The sequence below is a fragment of the Miscanthus floridulus genome, chromosome 18, assembly GCF_019320115.1.
Source record: "Miscanthus floridulus cultivar M001 chromosome 18, ASM1932011v1, whole genome shotgun sequence".
Classification (NCBI taxonomy): Eukaryota; Viridiplantae; Streptophyta; class Magnoliopsida; order Poales; family Poaceae; genus Miscanthus; species Miscanthus floridulus.
Genome location: NC_089597.1, coordinates 102,023,658 through 102,039,992, shown reverse-complemented (window position 1 = coordinate 102,039,992; position 16,335 = coordinate 102,023,658). Strand labels below are relative to the sequence as shown.

The following is a 16,335-nucleotide window of genomic DNA, read 5'->3' as shown; positions in this document are numbered from 1 at the left end:
TCGGCCCAGAGTCCGATCAACACACGCGCTCCAACGGTTGGCAGGACCGGACGCGTCTGATCGGGATGTGATCAGCGTTCGGTTACTAGCAGAAAGTTAAGTCTCGGGTCCAACGGCTAGTTCTCACTTGTGGGGCTATAAATATGCCTCCAACTGGCCATTTGAGTTGTGGAAAGCTGATGAAACATACCAAGGGTGTTGATATACCATTTTAGTGATCTCCACTTGTATAGTGCTTAATGATTCATTAGGTGATTAACGTAGGTGCTTTTGCGAAGTGCTTAGGTTGATTAGACCACCGCTTATGCGCTTGCTCTAGATTTAAGCCTAGTGTTTAGTGAGGTTTGCACACCTCTTATCACTCGGTGCTTGATCGCACCATTGTTGTACTCGGCGGGGCTTGTAGTCTTGCGAGACCACACCAACCACGTTTGTGGTGTGGCCGCCACCGTGTACCAAAGGGAACAAGGTCCGCGGCAGTTCGACCGAAAGCTTGATAGTGAAGACTGTAACAGAACCGACCAATTATACGAAATTAAGTAAGAAAATCATTCGCCAGAGCGAACGATTTAGCAAACTTAAGCCCGTATAACCCGGTAGTCCGTGAAATCACGAAGGATTTCAAACCAACTTCCATTCCAGCCAAGATCGTAATAAGTTTAGCGGTCACCATCACATATTACATAAAAATTTGCATCTTAGATACATCAGAGTTTAAACATAGTTATTACAAAACAAGTTCGAATAAAAGTAGCGGAAGCCATTTGTTCAGACCACACACACACTCACACGGAGTTCAAATACAGTGCCAACGAATGATCATCTCCAATAAAAGCATCAGACAAGACGTAATGAATGACCATGCCCATGGTCCTAAGCATCACCCATCGTAGGATAAAGGCAGTTGATACAGTAGCCGTAGTACATCTACCCATCTGCAACAAGTGAGAATAAAACCCTGAGTACGAGAAGGTACTCAGCTAGACTTACCCGACATAACCGAAAATAAGTGACACCAAGAATTATGAAGGGCTTTATAGTAGGGTAGTTGACTCATTTGCAAAAAGAAGCATTTTTAGCATTTCAAGACCCTTTTCAAAAGCATTATTGTCAAGTTAATTGTTATTAACCTGTCGACTAGATTTGCACCTATACTAGAGCAAACATGTGATTAAGCAGATAATGATAACCAATGATCATTAAACAACTTCCATAATGTCATATTCATTATAACTGTCCAAGTGTTCCATCAACATTACTACGATGAAGTCACTCAAGTCAAGTGCTCACTATCCAGGAGCGATGGCGATTCGAATCGATTCCTAACCAGCTGGTGATTTATTCCTTACACAAACCTCACTCACCCGCTAAAGTGAGATATTAATCACCGAGTCAACTATCCAGGAATCTCGAGTTTGCCAGGAACCACATGTACCCGGGGGCCGACCGACTACACTTTGGTCTTATCATCTCGCCCCCGTATCCTACCACACCTGCTCCGACACAGTGCGTTGTGGGCAATCTACTCGGCCTGAATAATCTCTCATCTTCGCGGTCGGAAGGTACTTTATCTGGCCAGCTAAATGTAAGGCATGCTCTCAACATGACTCGAGGCCCAACAATGGTCGGTCCTTAATCGACATAGACGGAAAGCACTACAGTCCAAAACTCTACAAGTCTCCGTCCGGTCTCAACTTCATTTAACACTTAGTTATACCATGACTTCATAGTCATCCAAGCAGATCTAGGTAACCACCTATAGCTCGCAGGTGACAGGAAATCACCCGACTTCTACCGGTCTAAGCCAGCTAAGCATTGACTCAACTGCGGATACCAGGATAACAAGGATATAGTATAACAAAGGTAAACAAGGTATAATGCAGCAATGGTTGCAAACAACTCCTGAACGTAATGCATCAATTAAAGTAAAGCATTTAATTAATATTTGCAAACCGGGAGAAAATGCTCCGGGGCTTGCCTCTCTCGAAGGAGCTTGGGCGGTGATCGGGGCACTCCGGAAGTTCCTCAATGTCCTACTCGTCGACTTCGGGCACTTCCTGCGGCGGCACCTCGAGCTGCTCCTCGGGCTCCTCGGGTATGACGACTGGGTTCTCGGTTTGTGATCCTGTATGATGCAATGTGTATAAGCGCTTATGCAATCGATGCATCGAATGAGATGAATACAATGGATATGTTTGAATGCAAGGTAGTCAACATCATCCAAGAACATATACTACAAGCATATGTCATCTATTGCATTCTCTTCTACTACTAATATGCTAAATCAACACATCTTATTAAATGCTTCAAAGATACACCAAAGCTTCACTAATTTGTTAATCACACATAAAGCAACACTTGATTAAACCCTAATTAATAATAGGTTTGAATAGCAACCTCTATTTTTATTGCTTAGAAAAATCTTAGAAAATTACCATAGCACATTACTACCCTAAGTAGTCTACTATCAGATTTTCATGGTATTTGAATGAGTGGATTAGCCTACACAAAAATAACAAGCTATGGTATGATTATGAATATGAAAATACTTTGTACTGTGAAAAGTGTCAAACAACAGAGTTAGCATTTTTCCTATGATCTTCATAGCATACAATCACTGTACAAAAATTATCACATGCATGTTTTATACAAAGTTTGCTCTCTAGCTAAAATAACAAAAATCAGCCATTAAAGGCACTTGAACTACACCTCATAATTTTTCTACAGTACATGCATGACACATATTTCCCTAGGAAGTACATTACATAAGAAGATTAACAAACTTAGAATCATATTTTTCTGAAGCCTATAGGTTTTTCTACACATTTTTCAAGTTATCAGCAATATCAAGGATTAAATAAAGCTCTACAGAAAAGTATATCAAAAATGACATGCAAAAATTTTATCATGTAGATCTAGTGACAAGGAACACATCAAAATTTGTTTCAACAAATTTGGAGCCAAAAGGAGTACACAAACATTTTCCAAAGCATTTAAATAGAAATCTGAACAATCATTTTTGAAATCCTTTTAAACTTCATGCTCAAATCTGCTAGATCCACCCGGTTCTTCACCCAAAACCCGCGCTAGAGAGACAGACAGGCGGGACCCAGCGGGTCAACCGGCCCACTGGCCAGCCACCCGGGGCCTTCGCCAGCCACTGCGGCTGGGCCCTGCGGGTCAGCGACCCAGGGGCAGGGGAGGTGCTCCACTGGCCGGTGCTCACCGGCGGCGAGCCCTTCCATGGCGCGGGGGGTGCCAGCGTGCTCAACACACGGAGCCTCACCGATTGGCAGAACGGAGCTGGCCCGACGGTGTGGGGGTCCGCGCGGCCACGGCGGCATGCTCGCCGGAGAGGAAGGAGGCGCCAAGTTCGGCCCTCACCTCGACGACGATAGCCTCTGGCGAGCGCAAACGACGGAGGTCGACGAGGCGGAACTGCTGGCGACGTGAATCGGGGGATGGTGCGATGGTGCGAGAGCTCGACGTCGGCAGAGCGCGTCGACGAGCTTGGCAGCTCGGGCGCTGCTGCTGCTGCGGAGCGAGAGGCAGGGAGGTGGCGAAGTGAAGTGGCGGAGTGGGTGGCGTGTGCGCGCTCAGACCGCTTTGAAGACGGGGCGCGGCTGGTCGGAGCAGGCACCGCCCCTCGCCGCCGGTGTGCGGGCGCTGCGTGGCGACCGGGCAGGCGGGGAAGGCGGGCGCGGCTGCGCGCGGGAGTGGCCGCGTCGTGGGCCTAGGCCGGCGAAGCGCTGCTGGCCAGGGAGAAATATGCGGCAGGCGGGGACGCGGGCCAGGCCGGCTTCGGCCGTGGGCCGAGAAGCTGAGCGGCGGCCTGTTAAGCGAAATGAATTTTCTTTTTCTTTTTATTTCTCAAATAAACAGAATTAAATTCCCATTTTTGAGCTATTTAAAAGCATTTTCACAAATTGGTGTAAAAATGAAATTTGTTCCATTTTTCAATATCTACAACTTTGATTTTAGGACCAAAGTCAAATTCCAAATAGATTTTGATTACCAAATTAAACTCAATATTACTTCAAAACCCTAATTTTGAAGAATTATTTTTAAAGCAAAATTTGGCAATAATTTAAATACAAACCTTGCTCCAAAAATTGTGCTAAACAATTCTAGATGATTTACAATCATAACCAAACAAGTTCTACTAACCTAGCAAGCATAATCATGGCAAAACAACTCTAAACAAGTGTATGCAACATTCATGTTTCACGAGCATGTTTCGTATGTTTTGAAGCAGTGTTTCAGTTATTATTTACATGATTAGGCATATATGATTAGGATGCTTGATGATGCATGATATGCATGATTTGCAGTGCCTAAATGCTGGCATAACACCAGGGTGTTACAGCCCTCCCCCCTTATAAAAATCTCGTCCCGAGATTTGGGTTACAAATCATTTGTTATAAAAATCTTCATAAGCTTTTTGTAGATACTCTCCCGTTTCCCAAGTTGCATCTCCCTCATCATGATGATCCCACTGTATCTTGTATGTTTTCACCACACTATTCTGAGTAGCATGTTCTTTAGTGTCTAACACACGGACTGGTTGTTCACGGTACACCAAATCTGATTTGAGTTGGATACCTCGAGGTTCTATTCTTTCCTCCGGAACATGTAAACATTTCTTGAGATGTGATACATGGAAAACTAGGAAAACGGTACCCATTGTCTCAGGTAACTCTAACTTGTAGGCTATCGAACCTCTTTGCTCCAAGATCTTGTATGGTCCTATGAATCTAGCGGCAAGCTTTCTTCGGACTCTGAACCTTTTCTTCTTCATTGGCGTGACCTTCAGATAAACATAGTCACCAACTTCAAACACAAGGGGTCTCCTTCTGTCTGCATAACTTTTCTGACGTGATTGGGCCGCCTTCATATTCTACTAAATAATATGAACTTTCTTCTCGGCTTCTTCTACAAAGTCAATGCCATAATACCTTCTATCTCCAGGCTCGACCCAATTCAATGGTGTTCTATATTTTCTGCCATATAAAGCTTCGAATGGAGCCATCTTGATGCTTTCTTGATAACTATTATTATAAGAAAACTCAGCTAATGGTAACCATGATTCCCATGATCCCTTAGAAGACAATACACAGGCTCTTAACATATCCTCCAAAATAGCATTCACTCGTTCAGTCTGACCATCTGTCTGAGGATGATAAGCGGTACTGCGAATCAAACTAGTTCCTAAGCCTTTATGTAAATGTTCCCAAAAGTGAGCCGTGAACTTTGGCCCTCTATTAGATACTATGGTCTTTGGTATACCATGCAACCTCACGATTTATGTGATATACTTCTCAGCATATTGAGGTGGTCGATAAGTTGTCTTGACAGGTAGGAAATGAGCAGTCTTAGTAAGACGATCCATAATCACCCAAATCGAATCATGTCCTTTTTGAGTAGTGGGCAAACCCGAGATAAAATCCATACTGATATCGTCCCACTTCCAACTAGGGACTGACAATGGTTGCAACATACCGGTAGGTTTCATATGAATAGCTTTCACTCTACAACATGTGTCACATCTGGCAACATATGCTGTAATTTCTTTCTTCATTTTGGTCCACCAATAACGAGACCTTAGTGCTTGATACATCTTACTACTTCTGGGATGGATAGATAGCTTAGAAAGGTGAGCTTCATCCATGAGTTTATTCCTAAGCTCTCTATCCTTGGGAACCACAAGATGGTCGTCAAACCACAACACGCCCTGTTCATCCACTTTAAAGTGCTGAAATGGCTTTTCTTTGATTTTCTCTTTGATGTGGAATATTCCCTTGTCGGTTTTCTAGCATTCTATTATCTTACTCTCCAAAGAGCAACTAATCTGAATACTATGTAACATAATAGGATGCATCAGATCGAACCCATCTTCAAGTAATGGCTGCACATTCAAGTAATGTGACTTTCTGCTCAAAGCATCTGCCACTACATTGGCTTTTCCAGGATGATATTGCACATTCAAGTTGTAATCCTTGATCAATTCCAACCATCTACGCTGTCTCATGTTCAGCTCTGGTTGGGTAAAGATGTACTTAAGACTCTTGTGATCTATGAAAATGTTGCACACATTACCAAGTAGATAATGTCTCCAAATTTTTAGGGCATGCACAACTGCAGTAAGTTCAAGATCATGTGTTGGATAGTTGACCTCGTGCTTCCTCAATTGATGTGAGGCATAGGCAATGACTCTCCTTTCTTGCATAAGAACACATCCCAATCCAGTCTTTGATGCGTCGCAAAACACATCAAATGGTTTCTCGATATCTGGTTGTGCTAGAACCGGAGCAGTGGTCAACAGTTTCCGCAAAGTGTGGAAAGCTGCTTCACACTCCTCTGTCCACACAAACTTGTGATCCTTCTGTAGCAGACTTGTCATCGGTTTGGCAATCTTCAAAAAGTCTAGTATAAAGCGACGGTAATAACCGGCTAGTCCTAAGAAACTTCTAATCTCAGGAACTATGGTCGGTGCTTTCTAATTCATAACTTCTTGCACCTTACTTGGATCGACTGAAACTCCATTTTCTGACAGAATGTGACCAAGGAAAGGAACTTTCTTCAACCAGAATTTGCATTTGCTAAACTTAGCATACAGTTGATGATCCCTAAGTCTAGTCAAGACAATTCTCAGATGCTCTTCATGATCCTTCTCGTTCTCGGAGTACACCAGAATGTCATCGATGAACACCACCACAAACTTATCCAATTTTGGCATGAAAACTGTATTCATCAAAAACATAAAGTATGCAGGAGCATTTGTCATGCCAAAGGATATGACAAGATACTCATACAACCCGTATCTAGTGGAAAATGTAGTTTTCGGTATATCTTGTGGCCTAATCTTGATCTGATGATAACCGGATCTCAAATCTATTTTTGAGAACACCTTGGCCTTAGCTAACTGGTCAAACAGAACATCAATGTGGGGCAAGGGATACTTATTCTTGATGGTTACAGCGTTGAGTGACCTATAATCTACGCATATTCTCAATGTGTCCTCTTTCTTCTTCTTCACAAACAAGGCGGGACATCCCCATTCAGACTTGCTTGGCCGAATAAACCCCTTTTTTGATAAATCTTCTAATTGCTTCTTCAGCTCAGCTAACTCATCTAGAGGCATCCGATAGGGTCTCCTTGAAATCAGAGCTGTTCCGGGGATTAACTCAATTCTAAACTTAATCTCCCTATCCGACGGAAGACCAGGTAGCTTATCCGGGAATACATCCGGAAACTCACACACTACCGAAATCTGATGAATAGGAATGACTGCCGTAGCACATGTAACACTTATAAGGTCTGTTCTCCGAGGCAATGGTACTTGGAAAGTACCCTCACCCAGGGGATCCTTAAGGGTAAGTACTCGACTTCCAGTATCTATGACTGCTCCCCAATCCTTCATCCAATTCATCCCTATAATGACATCTAAAACTAGTCCCGGCATAACTATCAAGTTCACTCGGAACTTCCTGCTACCTAATTCAAGGGTTGCCCCTCAAACCATCCGATTGGTTAAAACATCAGCCCCTGCTGAACTTATACGGTAACCATAACCCAATTATGTGCATAGTTGTTCATGTTTCTGTGCAAATGCTTGACTCATAAAAGAATGCGATGATCCAGAATCAAATAGAACAACTGCAGGGTTTTCGTTGACAGGAAACTTACCAGCAGTGATGGGCTCTCCCTCAGGAATTTCATCCACAGTCATACTATGCACCCTAGCATTATAAGTCTGCTGCTTCTTCTTGGGCGGATACGGACAAAACCTCGAGAAGTGGCCGGGTTGATCATAGTTATAGCAGGGTCCCCTCACTGTCCCGGCAGATCCCACAGCTCCCTTGGAACTGCCTTGTACCATAGTTGCGACTGCCTTGTTGGGTTGTACTGCCATCTTGTAAGGCTTCTGGGGTCCACGGAAATTCTGACTTCTTTGCTGAGGTGGCCTGAACCTAGCGCCAGGTGCCGATGGGAGATATGGAGGACGACCTCCCGTAGGTGCTCTAGCTTGGGACGGACCACCTTCAAGGGCTCTCTTGCGTGTCTTGGCTGCGGTGCTAGCGTTGTTATTCTTCTCCTGCTTTAGACAGTCGCTGATGAAGTCATTGAATCTGACGCGGTTGTTGGTACCCACATGCTTCATCATTTTTGGATTGAGTCCCCTCTTGAAACTGGCAATTCTCTTAGCATCTGTGTCAACCATGTCGGGAGCATAACGACACAAGTTGTTGAAGGCATGCAGATATTGCGTCACGGTCTTGGTGCCCTGATTTAACGCCAAAAACTCTCCCAACTTCATCTCGGTCAGCCCGGGTGGAATATAAACTCCACGGAAGGCCTCAGCAAACTCTCTCCATGAAATCTGAGCATTTGGAGGGAAGGTGGTGCGATGGTGCTTCCACCACATTCCCGCTGGTCCTTGCAACTGAAGTGCAGCATACTCCGTTTTCAACACCTCAGTCATCCTCAACACACATAATTTATCTTCCATAGTGTTGATCCATTCCTCAGCATTGAGTGGCTCTGTTGCTTCCTTGAAACTGGTGGCCTAGTGTCCATAAAATCTTTGAAGCTGCTATATTGGTTCACTCCCATGCCACCACCCTGATTATTACTACGTTGAACGTTGTTGGCGATGGTACGCAAAAAATCCTCCATGTTCTTCTGGGATTGTTCCGCGTTGCGCTGACTCCCGAGCAACTGTGCGAGGAACATCTCAGGGGTAAACGGGGGAGGAGGTGGCAAATGTGGTTCATGGGGAGGTTCATTGTTGTTGCCGTGGTTTCCACCACCACCACCGGTCCCCGCACTGTTAGCACCGGTCTCAGCGGCCTCATACGTGGTTCGGCAAGTGTTTGTCATCTGCATATTTCAGCAACAAGTAATGATTGAAGCTGTAATAATTGCGAGTGAAGGAAAAATTATGCCGTACTGAATTTACTGGAGAGAATAAATTCATACAATAAAACAGAGGCACAACAATCGCATCCCAATTAAAACAACATCACTTAATCAAATTACTTCAACAGCAAACATCGCGTCCATACAACCAAATTGCCAGCATACATACACTAGACTTTTATGCGTTCAGATATCGCATTCTTAATCAAGTTCCAACCACATGCCAAGTCTCATACGTTCGAATCAACATACATTAGGTTACATGCCAACAAAAGAAAGGTCATCACGACAGGACCTAGATACTAGCGCAAAGCAACTAGTCTACTCCTTGGGGCCATCATCGGGATTGGAGATGTCACCATCGCCCCCAGGTGAAACTACAGGCTCGTCCTCGTTGTCGTCGTCGATGTCCATGCCAACGGCGTCTAGTGGAGCATATGGGCCAACCCCATTGTAGAGCGCGTGAAACTCCTCGTGCAGGTTGCTGTTGTATTCCTCTAGCTCATCGACCCTATGCAGTAGAAGGTCCCTCTCGTCCCAGGCTTCATTCCTTTCCTGAACCAACTGTCCAATCATGCGGTCTGCATTGTTGTTGGCTTGAGTCAACATATGCACCCGCTGCATAGCTTTATCACCTCTCTCAACTGCCTGGTCTCACTGTAAGTTCATACCAGCCAACTGCTCCTGCAAGCTAGCTATAGCACGTGCCTGTCTCTTCTTCTGCTTTCTCCCCTTGAGCTTATCCTGACCACGCAAGCCAGTCAAAGTCTAGTAGGTACTCTCGAGACCCTCATACACTCTGATGGCGGCGAACATAGCACTCATAGAATGGTTGTCGCTAGCCTGTCCCTCAGCTGGACCTCTAACCAAGGCACTTCTCGGAGGCTGAACCCAAATGGCATCACGAGGATCATCCCTAGGAAAGGTGCCAGCTATAGCTGCTGCAAGCTCACTGGGAAATCTGCTCATAATATCCCTGATGACATGGAAGGCTGCTCCCTCTGCACCCTCAGCTAGAGTGCGACCCTCAAACTCTAAGTGCCAACCATCCCAATCTAGAGCATCACCAAGAGCAGGAACCGTGATCTCTACCACTACAAGTCCATCCTCTGCTAACTGGCTCTCATTCCAAGAGTACACCGGCTCTTGACCCTCTGGGTACCCCATATCATGGAGCACTCTCCAAAGCAAAGTCGGCATGCCAAACTCGCTCAAGAAGGTGTCCGTGGTGCGGTGCTCCCTCAGGGCCAACGGACGTCGAGGTGCTCTTCCTCCGGTGGACTTACGGGCGGTCTGCTTCGTGCGGGCCATCTGTAGCAAAAGTTCTTTTATTACCCTGGGGAAACATATTTTAGGTGATATAACTTTTATCAAAATGAGATAATCAATTTATAAGGGGAGGAATGCATGACATGAATGAAATGCACAAGTAATATGATGTATGTACGTGCCGTACGTTCTCACAAACTTATGAAATGAATAATTTCTAACGACGAATTCAGTGGCATACAAACAATCTCTCAAATACGTAGCTAATACGTTCTATACGATAGTATTGTTATATACCTGCAGAAGATTCATTTTAGCCCAATTCCCAATGAATGCATAAAAGCAGTAAATTTTATCTACACGCTCTACATGAATCCCCAGATACGTGTACAACGGTAGTAACTACCCGAACCATCGTCCTATTGACGGCATCGCCTCAACAGACGGAATACCCACACATGAGATACCTTTGTAAAACATGCGTAGAACATGTAATTACTCCAGCATCATATAAGCATTCACCCTAGATCGGCGGTGTATCCGATCATACTCTCACAACTCACACTTACCGAGGCGTAGAGACAAATGATCCATACATTACCACTTAAACAAGTGGCATTCATACAATAGCACACCGTATGAGCGACGAAAGAGAAATATGATGCAAGAACCCCAAGTCAGTACTTAATTAAGCCACCTAAAGTCCTTAACTGGACATAAAGGATATGACCACTGGCACACTTTATAGTTTTAAAATCACATTTTCCAAATGCCTTTTTGTTTTAAATACACTTGTGAACAGTAACACGCTAAACCATGCTCTGATGCCAGCTATAACAGAACTGACCAATTATACGAAATTAAGTAAGAAAATCATTCGCCAGAGCGGACGATTTAGCAAACTTAAGCCCGTATAACCCGGTAGTCCGTGAAATCACGAAGGATTTCAAACCAACTTCCATTCCAGCCAAGATTGTAATAAGTTTAGCGGTCACCATCACATATTACATAAAAGTTTGCATCTCAGATACATCAGAGTTTAAACATAGTTATTACAAAACAAGTTCGAATAAAAGTAGCGGAAGCTATTTGTTTAGACCACACACACACTCACACGGAGTTCAAATACAGTGCCAGCGAATGATCATCTCCAACAAAAGCATCAGACGAGACGTAAGGAATGACCATGCCCATGGTCCTAAGCATCACCCATCGCAGGATAAAGGCAGTTGATACAGTAGCCGTAATACATCTGCCCATCTGCAATAAGTGGGAATAAAACCCTGAGTACGAGAAGGTACTCAGCTAGACTTATCCGACATAGCCGAAAATAAGTGACACCAAGGATTATGAAGGGCTTTATAGTAGGGTAGCTGACTCATTTGCAAAAAGAAGCATTTTTAGCATTTCAAAACCCTTTTCAAAAGCATTATTGTCAAGTTAATTGTTATTAACCTGTCGACTAGATTTGCACCTATACTAGAGCAAACATGTGATTAAGCAGATAATGATAACCAATGATCATTAAACAACTTCCATAATGTCATATTCATTATAACTGTCCAAGTGTTCCATCAACATTACTATGATGAAGTCACTCAAGTCAAGTGCTCACTATCCAGGAGCGATGGCGATTCGAATCGATTCCTAACCAGCTGGTGATTTATTCCTTACACAAACCTCACTCACCCGCTAAAGTGAGATATTGATCACCGAGTCAACTATCTAGGAATCTCGAGTTTGCCAGGAACCACATGTACTCGGGGGCCGACCGACTACACTTTGGTCTTATCATCTCGCCCCCGTGTCCTACCACACCTACTCCGGCAAAGTGCGCTGCGGGCAATCTATTCGGCCCGAATAATCTTCTAGCTTCGCGGTCGGAAGGTACTTTATCCGGCCAGCTAAATGTAAGGCATGCGTTCAACATGACTCGAGGCCCAACAACGGTCGGTCCTTAATCGACACAGACGGAAAGCACTACAGTCCAAAACTCTGCAAGTCTCCGTCCGGTCTCAACTTCATTTAACACTTAGTTATACCATGACTTCATAGTCATCCAAGCAGATCCAGGTAACCACCTATAGCTCGCAGGTGATAGGAAATCACCCGACTTCTACCGGTCTAAGCCAGCTAAGCATTGACTCGACTGCGGATACCAGGATAACAAGGATATAGTATAACAAAGGTAAACAAGGTATAATGCAGCAACGGTTGCAAATAACTCCTGAACGTAATGCATCAATTAAAGTAAAGCATTTAATTAATATTTGCAAACCGGGAGAAAATGCTCCGAGGCTTGCCTCTCTCGAAGGAGCTTGGGCGATGATCGGGGCACTCCAGAAGTTCCTCAACGTCCTCCTCGTTGGCTTCGGGCACTTCCTGCGGCTGCACCTCGAGCTGCTCCTCGGGCTCCTCGGGTATGACGACTGGATTCTTGGTTTGCGATCCTGTATGATGCAATGTGCATAAGCGCTTATGCAATCGGTGCATCGAATGAGATGAATAAAATGGATATGTTTGAATGCAAGGTAGTCAACATCATCCAAGAACATATACTACAAGCATATATCATCTACTGCATTCTCTTCTACTACTAATATGCTAAATCAACACATCTTATTAAATGCTTCAAAGATACACCAAAGCTTCACTAATTTCTTAATCACACATAAAGCAACACTTGATTAAACCCTAATTAATAATAGGTTTGAATAGCAACCTCTATTTTTATTGCTTAGAAAAATCTTAGAAAATTACCATAGCACATTACTACCCTAAGTAGTCTACTATCATATTTTCATGGTATTTGAATGAGTGGATTAGCCTACACAAAAATAACAAGCTATGGCATGATTATGAATATGAAAATACTTTGTACTATGAAAAGTGTCAAACAACAGAGTTAGCATTTTTCCTATGATCTTCATAGCATACAATCACTGTACAAAAATTATCACATGCATGTTTTATACAAAGTTTGCTCTCTAGCTAAAATAACAAAAATCAGCTATTAAAGGCACTTGAACTACACCTCATAATTTTTCTACAGTACATGTATGACACATATTTTTCCTAGGAAGTACATTACATAAGAAGATTAATAAACTTGGAATCATATTTTTCTGAAGCCTATAGGTTTTTCAACACATTTTTCAAGTTATCAGCAATATAAAGGATTAATAAAGCTCTACAGAAAAGTATATAAAAAATGACATGCAAAAATTTTATCATGTAGATCTGGTGACAAGGAACACAATAAAATTTGTTTCAACAAATTTGGAGCCAAAAGGAGTACACAAACATTTTCCAAAGCATTTAAATAGAAATCTGAAAAATCATTTTTGAAATCCTTTTAAACTTCATGCTCAAATCTGCTAGATCCACCCGGTTCTTCACCCAAAACCCGCGCCAGAGAGACAGACAGGCGGGACCCAGCGGGTCAACCGACCCACTGGCCAGCCACCTGGGGCCTTCGCCAGCCACTGCGGCTGGGCCCTGCGGGTCAGCGACCTAGGGGCAGGGGAGGTGCTCCGCCGGCCGGTGCTCACCGGCGGCGAGCCCTTCCGTGGCGTGGGGGGGTGCCAGCGTGCTCAACACGCGGAGCCGCACCGACTGGCAGAACGGAGTTGGCCCGACGGCGTGGGGGTCCGCGCGGCCACGGCGGCATGCTCGCCGGAGAGGAAGGAGGCGCCAAGTTCGGCCCTCACCTCGACGACGGCAGCCTCTGGCGAGCGCAAACGACGGAGGTCGACGAGGCGGAACTGCTGGCGGCGCGAATCGGGGGATGGTGCGGTGGTGCGAGAGTTCGACGCCGGCGGAGCGTGTCGGCGAGCTTGGTAGCTCGGGCGCTGCTGCTGCTGCTGCGGGGCGAGAGGCAGGGAGGTGGCGAAGTGAAGTGGCGGAGTGGGTGGCGTGTGCGCGCTCGGACCGCTTTGAAGGCGGGGCACGGCTGGTCGGAGCAGGCACCGCTCCTCGCCGCCGTTGTACGGGCGCTGCGTGGCGGCCGGGCAGGCGGGGAAGGCGGGCGCGGCTGCGCGCGGGAGCGGCCGCGGCGTGGGCCTGGGCCGGCGAAGCGCTGCTGGCCAGGGAGAAACACGCGGCAGGCGGGGACGCGGGCCAGGCCGGCTTCGGCCGTGGGCCGAGAAGCTGAGCGGCGACCTGTTAAGCGAAATGAATTTTTTTTTCTTTTTATTTCTCAAATAAAAAGAATTAAATTCCCATTTTTGAGCTATTTAAAAGCATTTTCACAAATTGGTGTAAAAATGAAATTTGTTCCATTTTTCAATATCTACAACTTTGATTTTATGACTAAAGTCAAATTCCAAATAGATTTTGATTACCAAATTAAACTCAATATTACTTCAAAACCCTAATTTTGAAGAATTATTTTTAAAGCAAAATTTGGCAATAATTTAAATACAAACATTGCTCCAAAAATTGTGCTAAACAATTCTAGATGATTTACAATCATAACCAAACAAGTTCTACTAACCTAGCAAGCATAATCAGGGCAAAACAACTCTAAACAAGTGTATGCAATATTCATGTTTCACGAGCATGTTTCGTATGTTTCGAAGCAGTGTTTCAGTTATTATTTACATGATTAGGCATGTATGATTAGGATGCTTGATGATGCATGATATGCATGATTTGCAGTGCCTAAATGCTGGCATAACACCGGGTGTTACAAAGATGGCGGGGAGCGGTTCGGGAGAGGCTCGCCAGAAGGCACACCGGAGACCCACTTGCGCATGGGAAAGGCCTAGGGCTATCCACGGAGTTACCTGACCAGGAGTTTGGCCCTTGTGTGGGATTCCTTGCGAGAGGCTCCAACGAGAACTAAGGGGAAGCTTGCACGCTTCTCGATACCTCGATAAAAATACCGGAGTCATCGATGGAAGTTTGCATCTCTACCTCATCTTTACCTTCCGCATTCACATTGCTACCTTGGTTGATTGCTTTACTTTTCTAGCTTAGTTGATAGGCTAGTTGATAGGATTGGAACCTAGGATGCATAACTATTTTACGATAAAGATAGCAACACACCTAGCAAAATCCATATATAGATAGATTACCTTCTTGCATAGGCTTTGACTAGGTGAAATTAGAGATCATAGTTTAGAATAGATTTTTAAGTTGCCTAATTCACTTTCCTCTTAGACGTCATGGTCCCTTAGGCTTTGACTCTCTAAAATTAGAGACCATAGTTTAGAGTAAATTTTTAAATTACCTAATTCACTTTCCTGTTAGACGTCGTGGTCCCTTACGGCCTCCAACGAAGGAAATGACGCCAAAAGCACCGCCGTCGCCTCACCAAAAGATCAAGATTTTACGCCCAAGAAGAAAATGCCACGCAAGGAGAGGGAGCAGATCGATCGACACTTCCAAGCAAGTAAACAGCTCCCGGAGGCGTCGTCGTCATCAGCCCGAAGAAAGGCAATGCTTTCGCCAAAGCCCCCACCCCCTGCATGGACCTCGTTGCCGCCGTTGCCAAGCGTGACTTGCCGCCCGACCTTGCCATCAGAGCTAAACAAGGCCGAATCCGCGCGTCAGGCCCCAGGCCACCGAAGTCCAAGGCAGCAAGGCAGCGTCGCTGCTGCCCAACTCCGTCGGCGGCCACCGACACCACCAATCGTCGAGCCCCATTGCCGCCAAGTTGCACAGCGCGGCCTCGACGCGCCGCCGTGAGTCCGTACCACCGATGTCCATCATTGGGCCGCCGCCAGCCTAGAGGAGACCGGATCTAGCCGCCAGAGTGCCGAATCCGCCGCCCATGAGCCCGAATCACCGAAGACCGAAGACCTCGACGGCGAGCAGCCACCTCCACCTCCACCGAGCCTCTGCGCGTGGCTCCCTCCATGCCTCATTGGATCCACATGAGGAGGCATCGGATCCAGCCCCACGGAGCCCCGCCGCCCCCGGACCTTGCCGTCGCCACCGCACGAGCTGCGTCACTGCGCGGCTCCCCTCCAAATGCGCCTCGCCGCGGCGTCGCCCCGGTCGCAGCCTCGCAGAGCAGCGTGCCTCCTCTGTGCACGCTTCTGCATGCCAAGCTCGCCGTGCCCAGTCGCGGCGCCATCCCGGCCGCCGAGTGCCATCTCCGCACAGACGAGCTCGCGGTCCTCCTTGGTGAGCACCTCGCCG

General features: G+C 45.7%; 1 protein-coding gene across 1 annotated transcript; it reads right to left on the bottom strand.

Moving 5' to 3' along the window:
• Positions 1–3,282: 3,282 nt before the first annotated feature.
• LOC136524281 (uncharacterized) lies at positions 3,283–15,900 on the bottom strand. Its single transcript, XM_066517709.1, has 3 exons — positions 15,821–15,900; positions 13,801–14,349; positions 3,283–3,832 (listed from the first exon to the last, which is right to left on the bottom strand). Exons 1-3 carry the CDS (start codon positions 15,898–15,900, stop codon positions 3,283–3,285), a joined length of 1,179 nt encoding a protein of 392 aa, XP_066373806.1.
• Positions 15,901–16,335: the final 435 nt, after the last annotated feature.